We start from the raw sequence: 19,795 nt of genomic DNA, 5'->3' as shown, positions 1-19,795 counted from the left end.
TTTTTTTTTTTTTTTTGGCTAACGGGAGAAATGGGAAGTGGAACCCCCAGACTACCTTTTAGTGAAGCTTTCTTCCCATTAATGTTTTGGCCAGAAGCACTTCAAAATAGCCAAACTGCCTGGTGTTAGTTTCACAGGATTTTCTGGCTCCTTCCATCATCCCGGGAGTGGGTAGACTAAAACCAAACCAGACTGAGAGGAGAGAGAAGGGTGACATATCCAAGCTCATGACCTGGCAAAGGCCATAGCATGGATGTCACGACAGTGTGCTGTAGGCCAGGAGGAGACAGTGCATGTCCACGCGCAGGACCAGCTGACGTGTACTAGAATGCCCACCACGTGCCGGGTGCAGGCTCTTCATACATGTGATCTACACACTATGGCTCTGGGAGGGAGGTGTCATCCTCACTAGACAGATGAGTAATGTAGGGCTGAAGGAGTTAAATAACAGGTTCAAGGTCACCCAGAGGGTAAATGGCTGAGCCAGGACCCAAGGCCATGGCTACAGGCCTGACCCCACTGTGCTGTTCCAATTCCCATGGAAGCAACTCCCAGGAGGGAGGATCAGAAGGGTTACTCGGTAACAATACCAGGAGGGACTGAAACAAAATGAAATCAGAGAGGCCAGATTATAACACTGTATGTTTTACTTTTCCTCCTGGCTTTCAAAGTTTCTAGAAATTTCACTTTTTCTAGCCATAGCATAAACACCAATTAACTAGTGTAAACTTTACTCATATAGAAGTCAGTCAGTCTCCCTCTCTCTCTCATACACACCCACATACATACAGAAATATACATATTTAATTCTTTTTCATGAATAAAAGCTGATTAATGGCTCAGCGCCTGTAGCATGGTGGTTATGGTGCCAGCCATATATACCCAGGCAGGCGGGCACAAACCTGGCCCAGGCCTGCTAAGCAACAATGACAACTACAACAAAAAAAGAGCTGGGCATTGTGGCGGGCATCTGTAGTCCCAGCTACTTGGGAGGTTGAGGCAAGAGAATTGCTTAAGCCCAAGAGTTTGAGGTTGCTGTGAGCTGTGATGCATAGCACTCTACTGAGGGTGACAAAGTCTCAAAATAAATAAATAAGTAAATAAAAATAAATAAAAGCTGTTTAAGTGCTGCTACTAAATAAATCAAGCACCCAAACCATCAGAATGGTCCCTGCCACATTCCGAAGTGAAGCCAAAAATTGTTACTTCTTCCCCTCTTATTCACAAACATATCCATGCAAACTAATTGTCTACAAGAATGCATGGGTAGGAGGGAACAAAGTGAACAATCAATACAGAGCAATTCCTTCTCCGACCAGCAGTTTTAGGCAAGTGGAGAAAGGGAGGGAGGACAGAAAATCACAATCTCACAATTTGTCATCAGGGATGCTTCCCCAGGAGCTGGTGCAAATGTTGGGGTTCAGGTCAAACCCCAGAACTTGTTACCTTCTCTCCCAGGTTCAAGCTTTTGGTCTATAAATGCTGGTATCTTGCTTTTGTTCTGGGTGCTTTAGAGGCCGGAGCATCCCCAGAACTAGACACAGTGGGAAGATGCTCTGTGACTTAATAGTATTCCACAGGCCCCTCCAACAGATCTCTGGCCTGCTGACTTGTGTGGACAGATACACCAAGAGGGCAGGTAATCGGGAGAGTCCTTCATGCGTGGGGTGCTGCTTTGTTTTCTTCCAACCTAATTAATTCTGCATGTTAAAAATGAGTCTGCACTTCATAGACAAGAATTCTGTGGGACAGGCTTAGGGCACGGGAAGGAACAGGCACAGTTGAGTGTGGTGGAAGACCAAGTCCAGGACCTGGAAGGCGGTCTTAGATAATGCTCTGGAGGGACGCCAGTACATTCATTCTCCTGAATTTCTACAAGGACGCAGCAAAATCTCTGAAACAAGGGTGGATGCTTTCCAAAAAAATCTGGTTAAACTCTGAACTTCCTCACTTCAATGCCTCCTGAAGGTTAATAAAAAAATATTTTATCAGCTGTAGGTAGGAATTACTCATTCTAAATGCATACTTAACAATTTGACAGAACTCTCCACTGAATTAGTTTTTGGCAAAGCAAGCTTTAATGACCAGCTCAATCAGGATAATTTTGCCTGCTGAGAATATCCAATGTAAGTGTGTTCAACAACTTAGCAAAAACTGTTTCACCTGCCTGCCCTTCTGTTCATTAAAAATTACTGACTCGCCCAAATTTTGCTGAATACAAAATTGTGCTTTTGAGAAATGAATGAATCATTCATGCAAAGTCTCAGAATCCTCTAAAAACGTGAATTGAAAGTTTCTAACCAATTCATTGTTAGCATTTCCTGATAAGAGAGGCACTTGAAGGGTAGACTGAAAAAGGCAGGAAATTGCATCTGAACTCCTGTCACCTTGGCTGGATGAGGGTTTGTATGGGGTGGTGGCTACACACAACAATTCTGAAGTGACAGCAGTGAGGTGGGCACATTTTCTTTCTGGTGAAAAGTAATAGAGCTAAGAGACTAATGAGGCAGGAGGGAAAAGTGTTAGGATATAACCAAAGACAAACAGAGGCCCTTCCAGGACTGACAAAATCCCAGGGCAGGCCTTCTTCCAAGCCGATCAATGGACTAGGACAGCAGTTTTAAACATTTTTGACCATGGTTTATGGCAACAAAGAAATCTTTATATGGTAACCTGGTACATTCTATTTTTCTGCCTGCCATCAATCCATCTACCCACCCATTCATCTGTGCATACATCCACACAAATATACATGTGAAATATATACATGTGTGTACACACACACAGTGGCCATAAAGTCTGTGTGCAATTTTAAATTGGACACTATTCTAATTGCACTGTGTGTGCATGTGTGTGTATAGATATATATGTATATATACTGTGTTTCCCCCCAAATAAGACACTGTCTTATATTTATTTTTTCTCAAGAAGACACACTAGGACTTATTTTCAGGGGATGCCTTATTTTTATTAAGTATAATACAACAACCTATATTTATTCAAATACAGTTAAGTCATCTTCTTCTGGAACCTGACAGGGGGAGCCGACCTTGTTGGTGGGGTTGGCACTAGTGATGCGTGAACTCCTTTCCCCTAGCTATTCACACGTGTAGAATAGGATGCCTGTGACGGCGGTTACCACTTACACACCTGTGCAAGTGCAAATGGCTTGGAGAAAGGAGCTGTGGCAGATAAAAAGTATTCCAGTCTTCCTTACTGCTCTACCGCTCCACCTCACCACGCAGAAATGCAGGGCTTGGCTAAGCAGATATGCTGCATAGCCACGCCCATCACTAGGTCTTATTATGGGGTAGGGCTTATAATTAACAAATGCATAGAAATCCTGCTAGGGCTTATTTTTTGGTTAGGTCTTATTTTTGGGGAAACATATATATATGAATGTGTGTGTATATATATGTATATATATATATATAGAGAGAGAGAGAGAGTGATACATAGACACATATAGTCACCCCTCATTATCTGTAGGGGGCTGGTTCAAGGACCTCCTTCGGATGCCAAAATCCACGGATGCTCAAGTCCCTGATATAAGATGGCACAGTATTTACATATAACGTATCCACATTGTCCCGTATACAATTACTTATAATAACTAACACAGTGTAAATGCTATGTAAATAGTTGTTATAGTGTGTTTTTTTTTTTTTTGAGATGGAGCTTCCAGCTATCCCCCTGGGTAGAGTGCCATGGCATCACACTCACAGCAACCTCCAACTCCTGGGCTCAAGTGAGTCTCTTGCCTCCCCCTCCCAAGTAGCTGGGACCACAGGCGCCTGCCACAACGCCTGGCCATTTTTTGGTTGCAGTCATCATTGTTGTTTGGCGGGCCCGGGCTGGGGATTCGAACCCGCCACCTTAGGTGTACGTGGCTGGCGCCTTAGCCGCTTGAGCCACAGGCGCCGAGCCATTATAGTGTGTTATACTGTATTATCTAGGGACTAATTACAGGAGGGAAAGTCTGTATATGTTCAGTAAGGACATGATTTTTTTAAAATAAATTTTCACTCCATGGTTGGTTGAATCCATGGATGCACAGAGTTGACTGTATACTGAAACAAGTGAAATTTCACTGGGTGAAATTCATTAGGCACTGTGTACCTACACACACTGTTGGATTCCCACATTCAAGAGGTCACAGGGCTCTTGAAGTTTCTCCAGGGGGCCCTCAGGTTCATACCTCTGCACCCTGGGAGAGATAGGATTCATTTCTCCACCTGAGAAGTGTGGAAATACCTTCCCTCGTCCACAGAATAGTGAGGAAATGTTTCTAATAGTGAGACGGATGAACCCCTGCCAGTGAGGCACAGTGCCCAGGGTCTGCAGGAGGGCCACAGACTCTAGGAGGCTTCAGACAGCACTGTGTCTCTTTAGCACAGAAACAGCATCCTTTAGTTTTCTTTCTGTGGCTTATGGTTTGATCCTGTATTGTAAGGGAATTATCTGGTTTATGTAATATCTGTGCTCCCATTCTTAATCCTTGTCTTTCTAGAACTATTTCCCTCCTGGGTAACTTCAGGCATATTTAAATTTCCCTAAACCTGAAATACGCCAGTACTTGCCCTGTTTTCAATTTGTTGTTAGTCCCCTATTTCTCTTCCTTTTTTTACTGGTAGTTTTCTTAAATATAAATTCTTCATCTACACAGCAGGCTTCATCCCTGCTCATCTCTCCCTAAAACTTAGGAACCAGGCCTGTGCCTTTTTCTGGGATGAGTGCACAAAGCTTTCACCTGATATCTGAAGGGGTAACAGCCAAGCAGCACTGACCTAGGACCAGAGTTGGCAAACTTTCTGTAACAGGCCAAATAAATACAGCAGGGCTTTGTGGGCTACACTGTCTTATAGCAGTGACTTAACCCATTGACACAGTGTGAAAGCAGCTGCAGACAATAAGTTAAATGAACAGACATTATTTGTGTTTCTTTTTTTTTTTTTTTTTTTTTGAGACAGAGCCTCAAGCTGTTCCCCTGGGTAGAGTGCCGTGGCATAGCTCACAGCAACCTCCAACTCCTGGGCTCAAGCGAGTCTCCTGTCTCTGCCTCCCAAGTTGCTGGGACCACAGGCGCTCACCACAACGCCTGGCTATTTTTTAGTTGCAGCCATCATTGTTGTTCGGTGGGCCCGGGCTGGATTCAAACCCACCACCTTAGGTGTATGTGGCTGGCGCCTTAGCCACTTGAGCCACAGGCGCCAAGCCCATTATTTGTGTTTCAATAAAACTTTATTTATCAAAACAAGTTGTGGGCCACATTTGACCTGTAGACTGACCACAGGTTGCTCTGATCTCCCTGATCCTAAGGGAAGGATCCTCCTGTGAAGGGTCTGAGCCACTCTATCTCTGTGTACCTCTCTGCCCTCTTGTGTACCCCCATCCTCTGTACCCCTCCCCTCACTCCTCCACCTTCCTTCCTCCTGTTTGCGGCCCCAGGCTCTCAGCTGGTGAAGAGGAGCTGGCAGGTAGCTGCAGAGACCTCCACACCGCCAATCTTGAGCTCTGCATTCTGCTCTCCCACCCCCCATTTCTGCTCTCTACTTCTGCTCCCTGGCCCTTCCAAGGAAAAGCAACTGGCTTCCTGTGGACAGGGATGTAGCCAGGAAAGTAATTACAATGAGTTTAATCATGATTAGACACTGATTTGGCTCAACTCACCATAAAAAAACAAAAACATACAGACATGTGAATACTGAACACTCAAGATGGCATTCAAATTAAGCTCTAACTACATGAAGGACTAAGTGTGGGGGAAAAATTAACTAAATGATCTAAAGAAATTCATTCTGATTTTTTTTAAAAGAATGATTTTTTTAAAAAGAGCATTTTTAAGAGTATTTTTATAAGTTAGGATTCTTGAGGCAATTAATTTTGACATGGAGCCTAAAGGAAGGGTGTGTTCAATCCACGTTTCTCAGGCTTGTTCCTCTTGGCTCCCATAACCACCCCGTGGACCTCCCACTCACCCGACAGTCTCCAGGCAGCCTCAGACCACCGCACATTCCTTCAGCTTTGGATGTTCCCCAACAGCATCCACATCTGGACCCCAGAACCTCTGTCTGCGGCCCACATTCTCTGTCCTTCCTGCTAAAGGAGACTGAAACCAACTGCCCAAAGCTGTTTTGCTCTAAGTCACACTCTTAGAAGACCTGGGTTTTGGTTCTCCACGACCTGGACCTGCTCCCACCCCTGGGAAATGTGGAGATAGAATGGTCCGCTCTGCCTGCAAAAGCTGCCCTACAGATCAAGTGAGGTCACAGAAGACAGGCAGCTGGCTCTGCTGAAGGGAGAGGGGAGATAGAGCTCAGCCCCTGGGGTCAGTCACACATCACCAACACACCTGCTATGGACCCATGGGAGGGGGAACTTCACTGGTCTCAGTGTTCTTTCTGAGAATTGACAGGCTTGGATTAGGGTTTTTCTTTTTTCTTTTCTTAAGAGAGAAAAGGTCTTGCTTTATCACCCAAGCTGGAGGGCAGTGGCATGACAATCACCCACAGCAACCTTGAATTCCAGGTTCAATTAATCCTCCTGCCTTAGCCTCCCAAGTATCAAGGACTACAGGCATGGACCACCCTTCTGGCTAATTTCCTTTTTTATTTTTCATAAAGATAGGGTCTCATATGTTGCCCAGGCTGGTCTTGAACACCTGGCCTCCAGTGATCCTCCTGCCTTCACTTCTTAAAGTGCTGGGATTACAGGTATAAGCCACCACACCTGGCCTAGATGGTTTTAAATCTCTCTCAGTTCTGACATTCTGGGATTCTACACATGCCATTCAAATATAAAGCATTGTTGAGTTTTTTTGTTTGTTTTTTGAGACAGAGTCTCACTTTGTTGCCCTCATAGTTCACAGCAACCTCAAATTCTTGGGCTTAAGCAATCCTCTTGCCTTAGCCTCCCAAGTAGCTGGGACTATAGGAGCCTATTAAAATGCCCGGCTATTTTTTTTTTTTAATTTTTTTAGAGATGAGATCTGGCTCTGCTTAGGCTGGTTTCAAACCTGTGAGCTCTGGCAGTATACTCACCTCAGCCTCCCAGAGTGCGAGGATTATAGGCATGAGCCACCATGCCCAGCTGTAAAGCATTATTATAACTTTACTCCCCTTGGTATATAGTGTAATTTAGGCACAGAGCAAGCACTCAGTTATAGCAAAAACTAAATGAATCAAAAGTCCAAATTACAGTGAAAAATAGTTTAAAAGCATGTCATAACAGAGTTAAATCTCTGCACGCACGTGTGTGTGTGTGTGTGTGTGTGTGTTGGGTAAACATCATCACAATGACAGACACAAACACTTAGCATCCTTAGGTTATTCCCACACATCTGTGTGAAAACAGTTTATTCCCAGGTAGTGCCTGTCGGGAATAGGATGGGTAGGGTGCCGGCCTCATATATGGAGAGTGGCCAAACCCGGCCCCAGCCAAACTGCAACAAAAAAATAGCCAGGCATTGTGGCGGGTGCCTGTAGTCCCAGCTACTTGGGAGACTGAGGCAAGAGAATCACTTAAGCCCAGGAGTTGGAGGGTGCTGTGAGCTGTGACGCTATGGGACTCTACCGAGGGCAATAAAGTGAGACTCTGTCTCTGCAAACAAACGAACGAACAAACAAACAACAAAAATGGTTTATTCCCTGTTTCCTTCTGAAAATTCCCAGGACAATATTAACCTCTAAAAGGTTTTTTTTTTTTTTTTTGAGACAGAATCTCACTCATAGCTCACAGAAATCTTTAACTCTCAGGCTCAAGCTATTTTCTTGCTTCAGCCTCCCATGTAGCTGGGACTACAAGTGCCCAATACAAGCCTGGCTATTTTTAGAGATGGGGGAGGGAAAGGTCTTGCTCTTGCTCAGGTTGGTCTTGAACTTCTGAGTTCAGTCAATCCACTTGCTTCAGCCTCCCAGAGTGCTAGGACTACAGGCATGAGCGACCACACCCCGCACATTAACCTCTAATTCTAATGTTGCCCACCAGTAGGCTTCAGCCGGCCCTGACTCATCAAGGTCATTGTCTTCAGTCCCAGGTTTGCTGATAAAATGCATACACTTTATCACACACGTAAACCAGAAAAAGAGGTCTCCAAGATCACCTGCCTCCACCCGTAGGAAAACTAGATTAGGAGCTACCCTCCAACGCCGACATTCTAAGACAAATATTCAGCAGCAGTAGTAGGAAGGACCCACAGGCATCTTGTCCTACACAATCTGGCAGACGGAGCAAGGGGAGATATAACTTCTTTAATATCTCATGGGAGAGAACAACGTCAAGTTGGGCTTCTTCAGAGAGAAGTAAGGAGGAGATAACAATAATGATGACGATAACAAGGACACAGCAGCAGCTAATTAGCAATCGGGGCAGCACCAGCTGCTGTCACTCTGGCACTTACTACACACATAACTCTTTATTTCACACATTATCGTAATTAGTGTTAAAAAATTCCTAATGGGGTATTACTGCGACTCTGAATGTTAAAAACAAACTGGGTAGTCAGTAACTTGCCCAGTAGGTCCCCTGGCTAGTAAATGGCAGAGCTGGATCCCCCTCTGTCTGCATCCTCAGAGCATGAACTCAGTGGACTTGTGATTGACGGCTGAGGCCTAACCTGGCCGGGGCAGGCGGGGGCCACACAGGCAATGTCCTGAGTTGGGTGGCCTGTTCACATGGGCAGCTTTCCAGGCAGGCGTTGGTCTCAGGTTGGGTCAGCCAGTGACCCGCCCTCTGGCCCTCCCAGAGTGAGGGTGACCTTCAGCTGCAGTGACTGGCCAAACTATTGTTTGCGGCTTTGCAGGAAGCTGTTTGAAAGGGTCACTGAAGAATGATCTTTCTAAATCAAGCTGTACCAATATTTTTATTTCCCTTCATGCAATGCCATGTTTAAAGGCATTAGATGGGCCTGTTTTGAAGGCCTGGGAAACAAGTCCCAGTGACTCAAGTTGGGAAAAACAAAAGTGTTCCACTCTCATAGCAAAGAGAACAGAGAGCCGCAGGACACGTATCCTTCTTAGAGCAAGTCCTTACTCTTGGGGTCTGAGGGACAAAAGAAAATGAAAAAAAAAAAAAAATCACATCTAAATCCCAAACACTTTTTCAGAGAAAAGCCGTATGTCCTGAAACTTACACATCTTAGATCATCTACTCAGGGTTCTAACAAATTTTTGAAACAAGAAATTGGTAGAAATTAATTTTTTGGTTTATAACACTTTCTAAGTAAGTGAGTGACAAATTACTGTCACTGGTCTGGGAACTGGTTCTATGTAGCGTTAGGGGAGAAGAGAAATTGAGAGACCTAACTGCCCCCCACAATGTCCCCAACCTCTTTCCCAATCCATTGCACCTAAATTAAGATGGACGGTATTCATACGGTAAAAACTAGAACTCTACGGATCTACGTACAGAGTCTCTCTGGACCTGTGTTCCCTAGTCACCTCTTTTCAGAAAACATGACTTGATGATGAGTAGGACAGGTGAAGCAGGAAAGCCCCCAAACTCAGTAAAGACCCGTGAAATTAGGCAGTGGAGAAACTATCAGAAAACCAAGTCCAAAAGGCATAATTTCCCCTCCACACAATGTGGTCAAGATCAACTCTGAAAACCAAAGCCTAAGAGTTAAAGAGTGGGAAGGAACCACAGAGAGCAGTTCTACAGGTGAGGAGAAGGGCCAGGACCTCCACGGAGGGTCCTCACCAGTTCCATCAGCTCAGCAGCCGCCAGACTGGGAGGGGGGCTCAGCCCTGCTAAACTGGAGCCTCTCTGGAACTGACTCTGGGCTCTGCAGAAAACAGGAAAACCTCGGCACTTCTAAAAATGAAAAGGCTCTACCTAAACTCCATAAAGCTTAGACAAATAGCTGGTCATTTTAAGGTAAAATACTAAGATCGTGATAAAATAAAAGGCCTAATCGTGGGAAGAAAAAGCACCAAAAGTCTTATTTTCTATGAAACACTGATTCTTCCTTTTAGCCTTTTATTGTTTACATAATTTAAATCTTTCACAGTTCAGATTTAACCTATCAGTACATGTGAGAGAAATGATCCCTTTGGAGTAGCTCCCGTCTTATCAGAGGGAGCTGATCCCCACTGTTGGGACTGTCTGGAAAGGAGCAACCGTTCTAACCACAGCAGGATCTCCCAAGTTCAGGAAATACAAAACAGGGCTGCAGGACAAAGGGTTTTTTTTTTTTTTTGAGACAGAACCTCAAGCTGTCCCCCTGGGTAGAGTGCTGTGGCATTGCAGCTCACAGCAACCTCCAACTCCTGGGCTCAAGTGAGTCTACTGCCTCAGCCTCCCAAGTAGCTGGGGCCACAGGCACCCGCCACAATGCTCGGCTATTTTTTGGTTGCAGCCATTATTGTTGTTTGGCGGGCCCAGGCTGGATTTGAACCCGCCACCTTAGGTGTATGTGGCTGGTGCCTTAGCCACTTGAGCCACAGGTGCTGAGCCGACAAAGGGGTTCAAGGTTTGCAGAATGTGTGTCCTGCTGATGCCTTTCTTGTTGGCTCCCCCTACTAAATTAAGACTATTTTCTGAATGAAAGAAGCAGTAAACCAAAGATAAAAACTGGGTTCCTACAAATTAAAATGACAGCATTTACTGCTTCTCTTTGAGCCCTTCCCCCCCCCCCAAAAAAAGCTTAGCTGGCTACAGAAGAAAAAATTTGACATCTCACAGGTTCTTTCTGGCTATTATAGATGTAAATAACAGGGATGGAGGTAATAAATGATCCTCTACAACAGTGTTTTTGTTCTTTAGTTCAAATAGTCACCTGTAGTTCTCTCTAATGCAGGGAGTCTGGAGTTGCGGTCAAACTTCCCATGAGCTTCTGAGGCTGCTGGTCTGTGGACCACACTTTGAGTAGCAAAGATCTACTCTTGCCAAAGAACTTTTCTTGCTGGCTCTCCCTATGTGTCCAGGTGGAAGGGAAACTGTACATCCTTATCTTGTCCAGCACATCACATGAACTAATCTCATTGCCAAAAAATCATACTGTGTCAAACAATGTGTCATGTGTTACTCAGAATGCAGCTGGCTACCAAGCTCATGACGACTGCTTCTGAACTTTTCTAGAAAGGATTGCTACTTGTCTGGCACACAGGAAGCTCAACAAATGCCTGTTGCATGAATGAATGACAGAAACAAGGAACAGAAAGAAGGGAACTGAGTGAACTTGGCATCCGGCTGGCCCCTGTGCATATTGAAACCGTTGTGTGGCTTTCTACGGGTGCTACGTGGAGATGGGGGAAAAACACAAAACCATCCTCAGACTTTGTGAGAGAGAGGAAGGGAGGAGGAGGAGTAGCAGTAGGGGCGGAGGGTAGAGGAGAGGAAGGAGGAGAAAAGAACAGGAGCCCCAGCTAACTTCCGAGGGTCAGTGAGCACCAGGCACAGACCACCCACTTAGTAATCTTAACCTCTGTGAACTGGAGATTGTAATGATTTCCATTTTACTGATTGGAAAACTGAGGCCCAGAGAGGGAAGTAACCCAAGACAATCCAGTTAGGAAGGCGGAGGCAGGCTCAGGACCTGCTCCCGGGCAGCCCAGGCATTGAATTCTCAGGCAGTACAGGTGGCTCCGCTGCTAACCACAGTGAGCCCCAACGCCACTTGTCTGTTAGATTTAGCAAGCAGTTAGCCCTAGCAAATCTGCATGGCTGTGTGGCCTCTATTAGGAAGTCATACAGCTCATAAGACCTCACTGATATTTGGGGGCCTATATTTTTATTGTACTCATACACCCTAGTACTGGGGTTCCAGCTTTGTCTGATGGTTTTTTTTAAATTGAGGACTAAAACAAACTGTCACAAATACTAAGAAGAGATTTTTTTTGAGGGAGGGTTAATTTTTAAAAAGTTTCAGGAACAAAGACCTCTCAATACTCTTTACACAGAAAGATCAATGGCTTGCATTTTGCTCCAATTGCTTGATCAATTATGATCATCTTTCTCTGTCTCTGTCCAATATATATACATCACAATTATGTTTTCCTGAATCATTTGAGAACAAGTTGTCAACATCATGCTCCTTTAATCCTAAATACCGTAGTGTTAATTTCTAAGAACAAGTCCATTGTCCACATGATCACAAACTAGTTATCAACTTCAGGAAAAGTTAACGCTGATATAGCCCCTTTATCTGATCTACTATCCACATCAATGTTGTTATTTGGCCCAATGATGTCTTTATAGCCAGACCCAGGATGTTTTGTTTTTTTTTGAGACAGAGTCTCACTATATCTCCCTTGGTAGAGTGCCATGGCATCACAACTCACAGCAACCTCGAACTCTTGGGCTTAAGTGATTCTCTTGCCTCAGCCTCCCAAGTAGCTGGGACTACAGGCTACTGCCACAACGCCCAGCTATTTTTTGGTTGTAGTTGCTTAGCAGTCCCAGGCCAGGTTCAAACCTGCCACCCTAGTTATATGTGGCCGGCATCCTGCTGACTGAGCTATAGGCGCCGCCAGACCCAGGATGTTTTAATAGCTGAATGCATATTAAGAATTAATACAAGTAATTAAGAATTAATAGGAGTAGAGTGCTCTGGCATCCAAGTTGCCTCTCTAAGGTCAGGCAGCAGCGCTGTCCTTGGTTTCCCTGGGATGGAAATGAGGCTGAGGGGACCAAGCCAGAGCTCAGACTCCTTCCTACTCTATATTATTGCATGATGCTTATTTTAAAAACTTTTGTTTTAGTGCCAAACAGCAGACTGACTACTAATCCAAACATTTTAAATTCTAAAAATAAAATGATATCATTTGGGTGCTTAGGTCTCTAACCACTTTATGGTCAGCATTAGAGATTCTGATGAACACCCACAACTACCCCAGGGGAGCAGCTGGTATGGGGTGGGAGTCCGAGGGTGGCGTGTGGGTACCTGACCTCCTCAGTGCCTGCCCTGTCTGCTTTAGTTGGGAGGAAGAACTCTACCGCATACATCGAACTTGAACCTACAACTGGCAAATGACCCCCAAGTGAGGGCTTGACTGGAAACCTGGAGGTCTCTTCCAAGGCACAGTGAAACATTAGTTTAGGGGTGAGAAGGCAGTTTCCCAGTCCTCCATAGCAGCCTAAAAACGGATGCAAACTCGCAAACCTGCCTGTTATTAAATAGAAAAGCACTGGTGTGGGAAATGGATTACTGGGATTCAAACCATCACTCTTCTGCTTGCCTCATTTGCCTTGGGCACGTTCCCTAGTGGGCCTCAATTCCATCATCTCTACATCCAGATAGTGGGATCGGGCGGCCAGCACTGACTGTGGGCCTTGGGGACCTCCAGCTCACAGTGTTCCTAGGCACAGACAGCCTTCCCCAGAGCACAGCCCACCGCAGGGCGAGCCTCTGCTTTGCATAGGGCTTAAAATGACCAAGCAAGGTTGAGTTTGTAAGTGTGAGCAGACTAGGAGTTAGGTGGGGAGTTTATAAAGTAAACTGGCTGTCTCTGGCAACAGGGAGCTGAATTTTCCTGTGGTGACGCTTTGCTCTTAGTTCGTGAATGTTGGGTAGGAAGATCAAAATATTTACCTTTTCCAAGGCCTCTCTGTCGAGTAGTTCTTGCACAGCTAGAAGCTTGATGCTGTAAGAAAAAAGATCAAAAGCACACTTGAAAACAAGTCATTTCATGTCACCAAGGATCATCACACAAGCCACAAGAACAAAGGTCTGAAATTTCAGTCTGCATTTCTGTTGTCACCTCCTATCTTCAGGTGACCATTTGTTTGAAACAAGACCATTTCAAAAATACTGAACATGTTTCTAAACTGTAACAATAAATTTACCATATGATCCACTTTTCCATATATTCCCCAAAGAGCTGAAATCAGGAACGTGAGCAGATATTTCCCTACCAATGTTCACAGCAGTATTATCTGTAACAGCCAAAAGGTGTGAACAGCACAAATGCCCATTGACTGACGAATGGACAAGCAGAATGTGGTATAGACATTCAATGGAATGCACCAGGCATCCTCAAACTACAGCCCATGGGCTACATGCAGTCCGCCTAGGACATTTATCCAGCCTGTCGGGTGTTTTTGCCACCCCTGCCTGTCCTGCTTAGCAGCCAACTCGTCCCAAGGCCCACAGTTCAGCCCTCCAGCAGTCTGAGGGACAGTGAACTAGTCCCCTGTTTAAAAAGTTTGAGGACCCCTGGAATGTACCCTCAGCCTCAGAAAGGAAGGCCATTGTGACACATGCTACATCATAGCACAGGTGAACCTTGAAGGTGTGCCAAGTGACATAAGCCAGTTGCAAAATACAAGCACTGCAGCATTCCAATTCCATGAGTTGACTTGAGCTGTCAAATTCCTGGAGACAGAAAACAGAATGGTGCTTACCAGGGCTTGGCGGAAGAGGGGAATGAGGAGATAGTGTTTAAAGCGTATGGAATTGTAGTCTGGGAGGGAGAGACAGTCTGAAGATGGATGGTGGTGATGGTTATGTTACAATATAAATATACTAAATGGCATTGTGTACACTTAAAAATGGCTAAGATGCTAAATTTTATGTTATGGACAATTCACCGCTCAAAATTCTAGAAGTCATTGATAGCTGCTTTCTGTAAAGAACTTAAACAAATTCAGACAAATATAAAGAAGAAAACAGCCACCCCATGGACAGTATTGATCCTTGTTGTTCCTTTGGCGGTCACGGGCAAATCACTAACTACTGCTTATAAAAGGGTCCTGCTCTGCTGCTCATCTGTTTACCAAACACTAATGCAACCCTACTGTGTGCAGTGGCCACGGAGCTGTGATGACTGTGACACACTCCCTGCCTGGGAGGTATGCCAGTCTAGAACATACAGTATGCCGAGTGGGGACAGAGGCAGGAGCCTGGCCCAGTCAGGGCCAAAGAAGGCTTCCTGGAGGGACCAGGTTGGCCTTGACAGGGGAAGGACCAGGGACAGAGGCAGTCACAGGTGGACTTACAAAGGTACCCAGGGGAGAGATGACTTCCAGGGTAGGGGCCTGAACCTGGACTACAGCTGAGATGAAAGCATTCAGAAGCTCGTGTAGGAGGCCAGGAGAGGTATTTTCCCTTTTCTGACATGCTGCTTTTGAAGTGTTTACAGACCCAAGAGCCGGCAGCAGAGCCTATCAAGGCTGCCTGGGCTAGGCTCAGCACACAGCAGAAGCACGAGAGTTCCGGGAGATTGTTTAGGGAGTGGGTCAGCTGGGTCCATGTGTTGTCATGCTCCCTCGCCACCCAGCTATGGTGCTTACTGGCCACAGGCCACTGTCCCCCACCAACCTGCACAGGTTCTGTGGACCGGGAATGGCTTTACGTAGCACACTCCTCCCTTCAAAGGGATTCTGCCACTTTAAGATTCAACTTAATTCATATTATTCTTCATACTCTCTGTACAACCAAACGAGCACTGCCCCACCAAATGCAATGGCTTATTTGAAAGCAGCTTCAGGAATTACAATACCAATTTCCAAAGCTTACAAGAAACTACCACCACTGCCAATTTAGCAAACATCCATGCTATGGCAAGAACTCGGCTATTCCCTCAGCTCCAACCGTGCTGGCTTTTGTTACAAATCTTTTGCTTTTGTTGTTTATCTGATTGGGAAGGGTCCTCCCCCAAATCTTTCCAACACCAACTCTGTCTCATCACCTCCTTCCAGTCTAGATGTGAATATTACCTTCTCTAAGCAGCCTTCCCTCAACCCCCAGGTAAACTAGCATCCTGGTACCACAAGACTTGACTTCCTTCAGTGCCCTAAGGCATGTATTATTATGCATTTGTTGGCATGTTTGTGTCTGTCTTCTCCCCAGGCTGGGGGCTCAGACATTCTTGCTCATCACTGAATTTGCACATCGCACAGGGAAAGCCCTGGAGTATTTACTGATTAACTGACCAGGCCTACAGGCCTAAAGGCCAAGTGGCTATTACTACAGCCAACACATTGCAACAGGCCACGCCTCAGTTTCTCCATCTGAAAAAGAATGCCTCAAAGGAGATGACTGGATGGATCCTTCCCTGGTGAAAGATGCTCTGTGCATTTGAGGAACTGACTGCCACTAACGAAATATGTCTGGTGGCAGGTCACAGCCAGTGGACACTCTTCAGCATGTTCTGATTCCCAATGCACAAATCTAGATTCCAGGTTACTAATTTGCACAGCCACTTACATCCTAAGTTAGGAATGTCTGGTTGTAGCTCAAATTTCAGAAGCTTAAATTACCTCTGAAATTACCATGGTAAATATTTACACCTGGGGACTCTTAAAATAGTCTCTCCATCTTGCCCCTTCCAAGGCACAAAGTCCAACTTGGTATTTGACACCCAGTGGCAACAGGACAGAGAGAAGGTTTAAACAGTTAAGATACTGAACTCTCTCTTTCTTCCTATTCCCGAAAATCCTGCATGTAAGCTACTGTAAGGTTTGAAAACCAGCAATTTCAGGCTCTGCAATGAAAAGAATTAAAATAACTTCAGCAGATTCTCATTTAGGTCACAGCCCGAAGGATGCTACTCCCTGCTCTCATCACTTTAGTGTCCCCTGGAATGTCCCTCGGCATGCACACTGCTACCCCCCTACCCCTCCACCTCTCTCCATGGGACCGTCCAGTGAGCCTGAGATAAAACCCGTTTCATATCTTCTCTAAAACCAATACCAAATAGTACTAAGATAAGAAAGGGAGGGGGAAGGGAGAGAAATCCCCCAGAGACACACTCGCACTGCTAAAACCCAGCAACACAAGATGGGATAGGTTAGGAGAGGGAGAGAGAAGATGGTAAGACACTCAAATCTACATTGTTTGGGCTTCAGAGGGCAAACGGTGCCTATTAAAAAGAAGCGGCTGCCACAGCTGCTCAGGACTTGGATTTCCTCAGAACGCTGTGTCATCCTCCAGCACCTAGTACATTAGGGTATTCTGAGAAGTTTCCTGTTATGTAACTGCCCTATAATGTTATCTCTAACCTTATTGGAAACCCTTCCAGTTTGGGGTATTTATTTCAGTATTTATGTTATCTGATTCTTTGAGCACATTGAATACTCCCTGAGGGGAAATTTTGCACATACGAAGAAGCAACAAACCCGCTTACCAAATCTTTCATTTGACACCATCTAACTCCTTGCCCTGGAAGGGAATCTGACATCTCACTATCAGTTCTGCTCCTTAGCTCCTTTTTTCTTCTGCTGATTCCATAAACACACACTGAATACCTCCTATATTTCAGAAACTGCCATGTATCAGGGGACAGAGATGAGCGCAATTATCACCCCTGCCCTTCAAGGGCTCGGAGGAGTCAGGGAAGTGCTTCTGAGCGTGCCCAGGGAGCAGGCACTGGGTCTCCCAGAGACCCTCCTGGGTGGAACAGTGGAGCCAGGCCTGCGGGGATATGGCCATCGGTGGACTGGGGCTTGGGCAGCACCCTCTGAGAACAGCAAAGCCCTCATCAGATAAAAACTGCAATGAACTGTAATTTCTTTTTCTGCACTCTACTTTTTGGAGAGAGGCAAATCACACAAAGGCAGCTGCTGGAAGTGATTTATTTAGATAAAAGACAACTTCAAGGGCAAGTTGTGAAGTCAGGATACGCAACACCCAGAAAGATCCAGAATGTAGGCGATTCACGTTTGCTAAGTAAGCCTCAAGGAGATACGGTGCTTGAGGGCAGATGTCTTATTTGGCTACACAGTGTGTGGCACAGCTGGGCCTACAGCTGGGATTACAAGTGGTGAAGAAGGTGGGTGGGCGTGGTGGCTCATGCCTGTAATCCTAGCACTCTGGAAGGTCACGGCATGAGGATTGCTTGAGGTCAGGAGTTTGAGGTTGCTGTGAACTCTGCTGACACCAATCTAAGCAAGAGCGAGATTTTGTCTCTTCTAAAAATAGAGAAACTAGCCAGGTATGGTGCCTAGTGCCTGTAGTCCCAGCTACTCAGGAGGCTGAGGCAGGAGGATCATTAAGCCCAACAGTTTGAGGTTCCTATGAGCTAGGCTGAGGCCATGGCACTCTAGCCTGGGCAATAGAATGAGACACTGTCTCAAGAAAAGAAAAAAAAAGAACTGGTGATGGGTAAAGTGCCAGACAGACAGGGACAGCGGAGAAGACAAGTCGCACCACTGAGGAGACAGCAGACAGAGGGGTCCCCGAATGCATAGACCGCAATGGCCCCTGAAAAGGCAGACATAAGATAAAACCATATGGGTGCTGCAAAAACACCTAAAGGGTAAACTCCCAACTACAGAGACCTCAGGCTTCCAGAATGGATCATAACCTAAACGAGACCAAAGTCAAGACTTCACTCTGGCTCCCTTTCTCCGAGGACCTGGTTACTTTGAGTTCCCACTCCACTTATTAAGTGACATCGTATGATCCATCCTCTACAGCGGTGCAGCAGATATGGAGGGAATGCAACGTGATGCTCTGTTTATTTGTACGTGCACAAAATACTTGAGGATTATGTATCATGCACAGGAGCCGTGGGCGCTGGGAATACACTGATGTACAAACACGGCCTCTGCCTTTAAAGATCTGAGTCTCATGGAGGGACCATGTATGTGTCCCAGACATGTGACAGGCACTTCACAAAGCTGGGGGGCTCCCTGAGGAGTGTGCTCTAAGCTAACACCTGCCAGGCAGTGAGAAGGTCAGGAGTACTCCACAGGGGGGGTGGCAGGAATGGGATGAGCGAAGGAAGAAGAGGAGAGTGAGTACAGCCCGCTGACCAGGGGACACACGGTGGGGCCTAGAGGTGCCCATGGTGCCCAAAGGTTATTCTGCAGAAGGAGGTACACCCAGGGCTGCTCAGAGGGTTTGAAAAGCCATATCAAGGAGTCATCACCAATGACTTAGGGCAGTGGTGTGTGAGTAGCCCAGGGCACAGGAGGTACCTAATGAAGGTATGAAGATGCTTGTGGCATGGAGAGAAGACATGGGTGGGATGGAGTGACAAGACTGGTGAACGGGAGATCACTGTAGGTCAGGGGAGAGACGAAGGTGGTTTGTGCGGGGAAATGGCACTGTGCCAATTCCACAGAGAGGTAGAGCTGGCAGGGCCTGAAGAGTGAACGGACATGGGGGACGAGAAAGAGCCGTCACCTCGGTTTTCTGCTTGAGGAACCAGAGACCACCTACTCAGAGGCAAAGCAGGGCTGTTCAAAGTTTGGAATTGGACACACTGACGTGTGGGGCCATGGGGCCTCTCAGTGGGACGTGACTGGGTAACCAGCTATACTGCAGCAGGCTCTGGGTTCTAGATTTGGTCACCCCAAGCAGGAGGATGGTGGGAGACTCTCCTGGAGGCTGTGCGGAGAGAGAAGCAGCCAGGACACAAGCCCAAGGGCCATCGCCATTTAGGAGCCAGGAAGAGGGACAGGCTCCTGTCAGGGAGCAGAAGGGAGCTGCCAGGAAGGCAGAAGGGAAAGCAGGAGTCTGGGGGGTGGGGGAGAGTGCTGGCAAGGGTGCGGAGCCAACAGGTCAGACTGTGCAGTGTGCCAGGGAGCACAGGCTGCCATTCCTGGGGGACGGTGCCAGCTCTCAGTGAGTGGGGAGTAGACAGGAGGTGGAGGAGGAATAATGAGGTCACAATCTAGGCACAAGACCTAGGGCGACTTCTCCCAGCACAGTTTGCCAAGGAATAAAATGCAAAGCCAAGAGGTCTTATCAAGGCAGATGCAATTATTTTATTATTATTATTTTTAAGGCAGAGTCTCACTATGTTGCCCTCTGTAGAGTGCAGTGGCATCACCGCTCACATCAACCTCAAACTCTTGGGCTTAAACGATTCTCTTGCTTCAGCCTCCCAAGTAGCTGGGACTACAGGTGCCC

At 46.2% G+C, this 19,795-nt stretch overlaps 1 protein-coding gene across 1 annotated transcript in view; it reads right to left on the bottom strand.

Moving 5' to 3' along the window:
- Positions 1-19,795, bottom strand: part of EEPD1 (endonuclease/exonuclease/phosphatase family domain containing 1) — a 113,252-nt gene that overhangs the window by 29,197 nt on the left and 64,260 nt on the right. Inside the window, exon 3 of the mRNA XM_003788586.3 lies at positions 13,529-13,580. Coding sequence (XP_003788634.1) covers positions 13,529-13,580 — 52 coding nt within the window. The remainder of the gene's footprint in view (positions 1-13,528; positions 13,581-19,795) is intronic.

Source organism: Otolemur garnettii, unplaced genomic scaffold, assembly GCF_000181295.1.
Source record: "Otolemur garnettii isolate 467f Iridium unplaced genomic scaffold, OtoGar3 scaffold00028, whole genome shotgun sequence".
NCBI lineage: Eukaryota > Metazoa > Chordata > Mammalia > Primates > Galagidae > Otolemur > Otolemur garnettii.
This window is presented reverse-complemented; position numbering and strand designations above follow the sequence as displayed.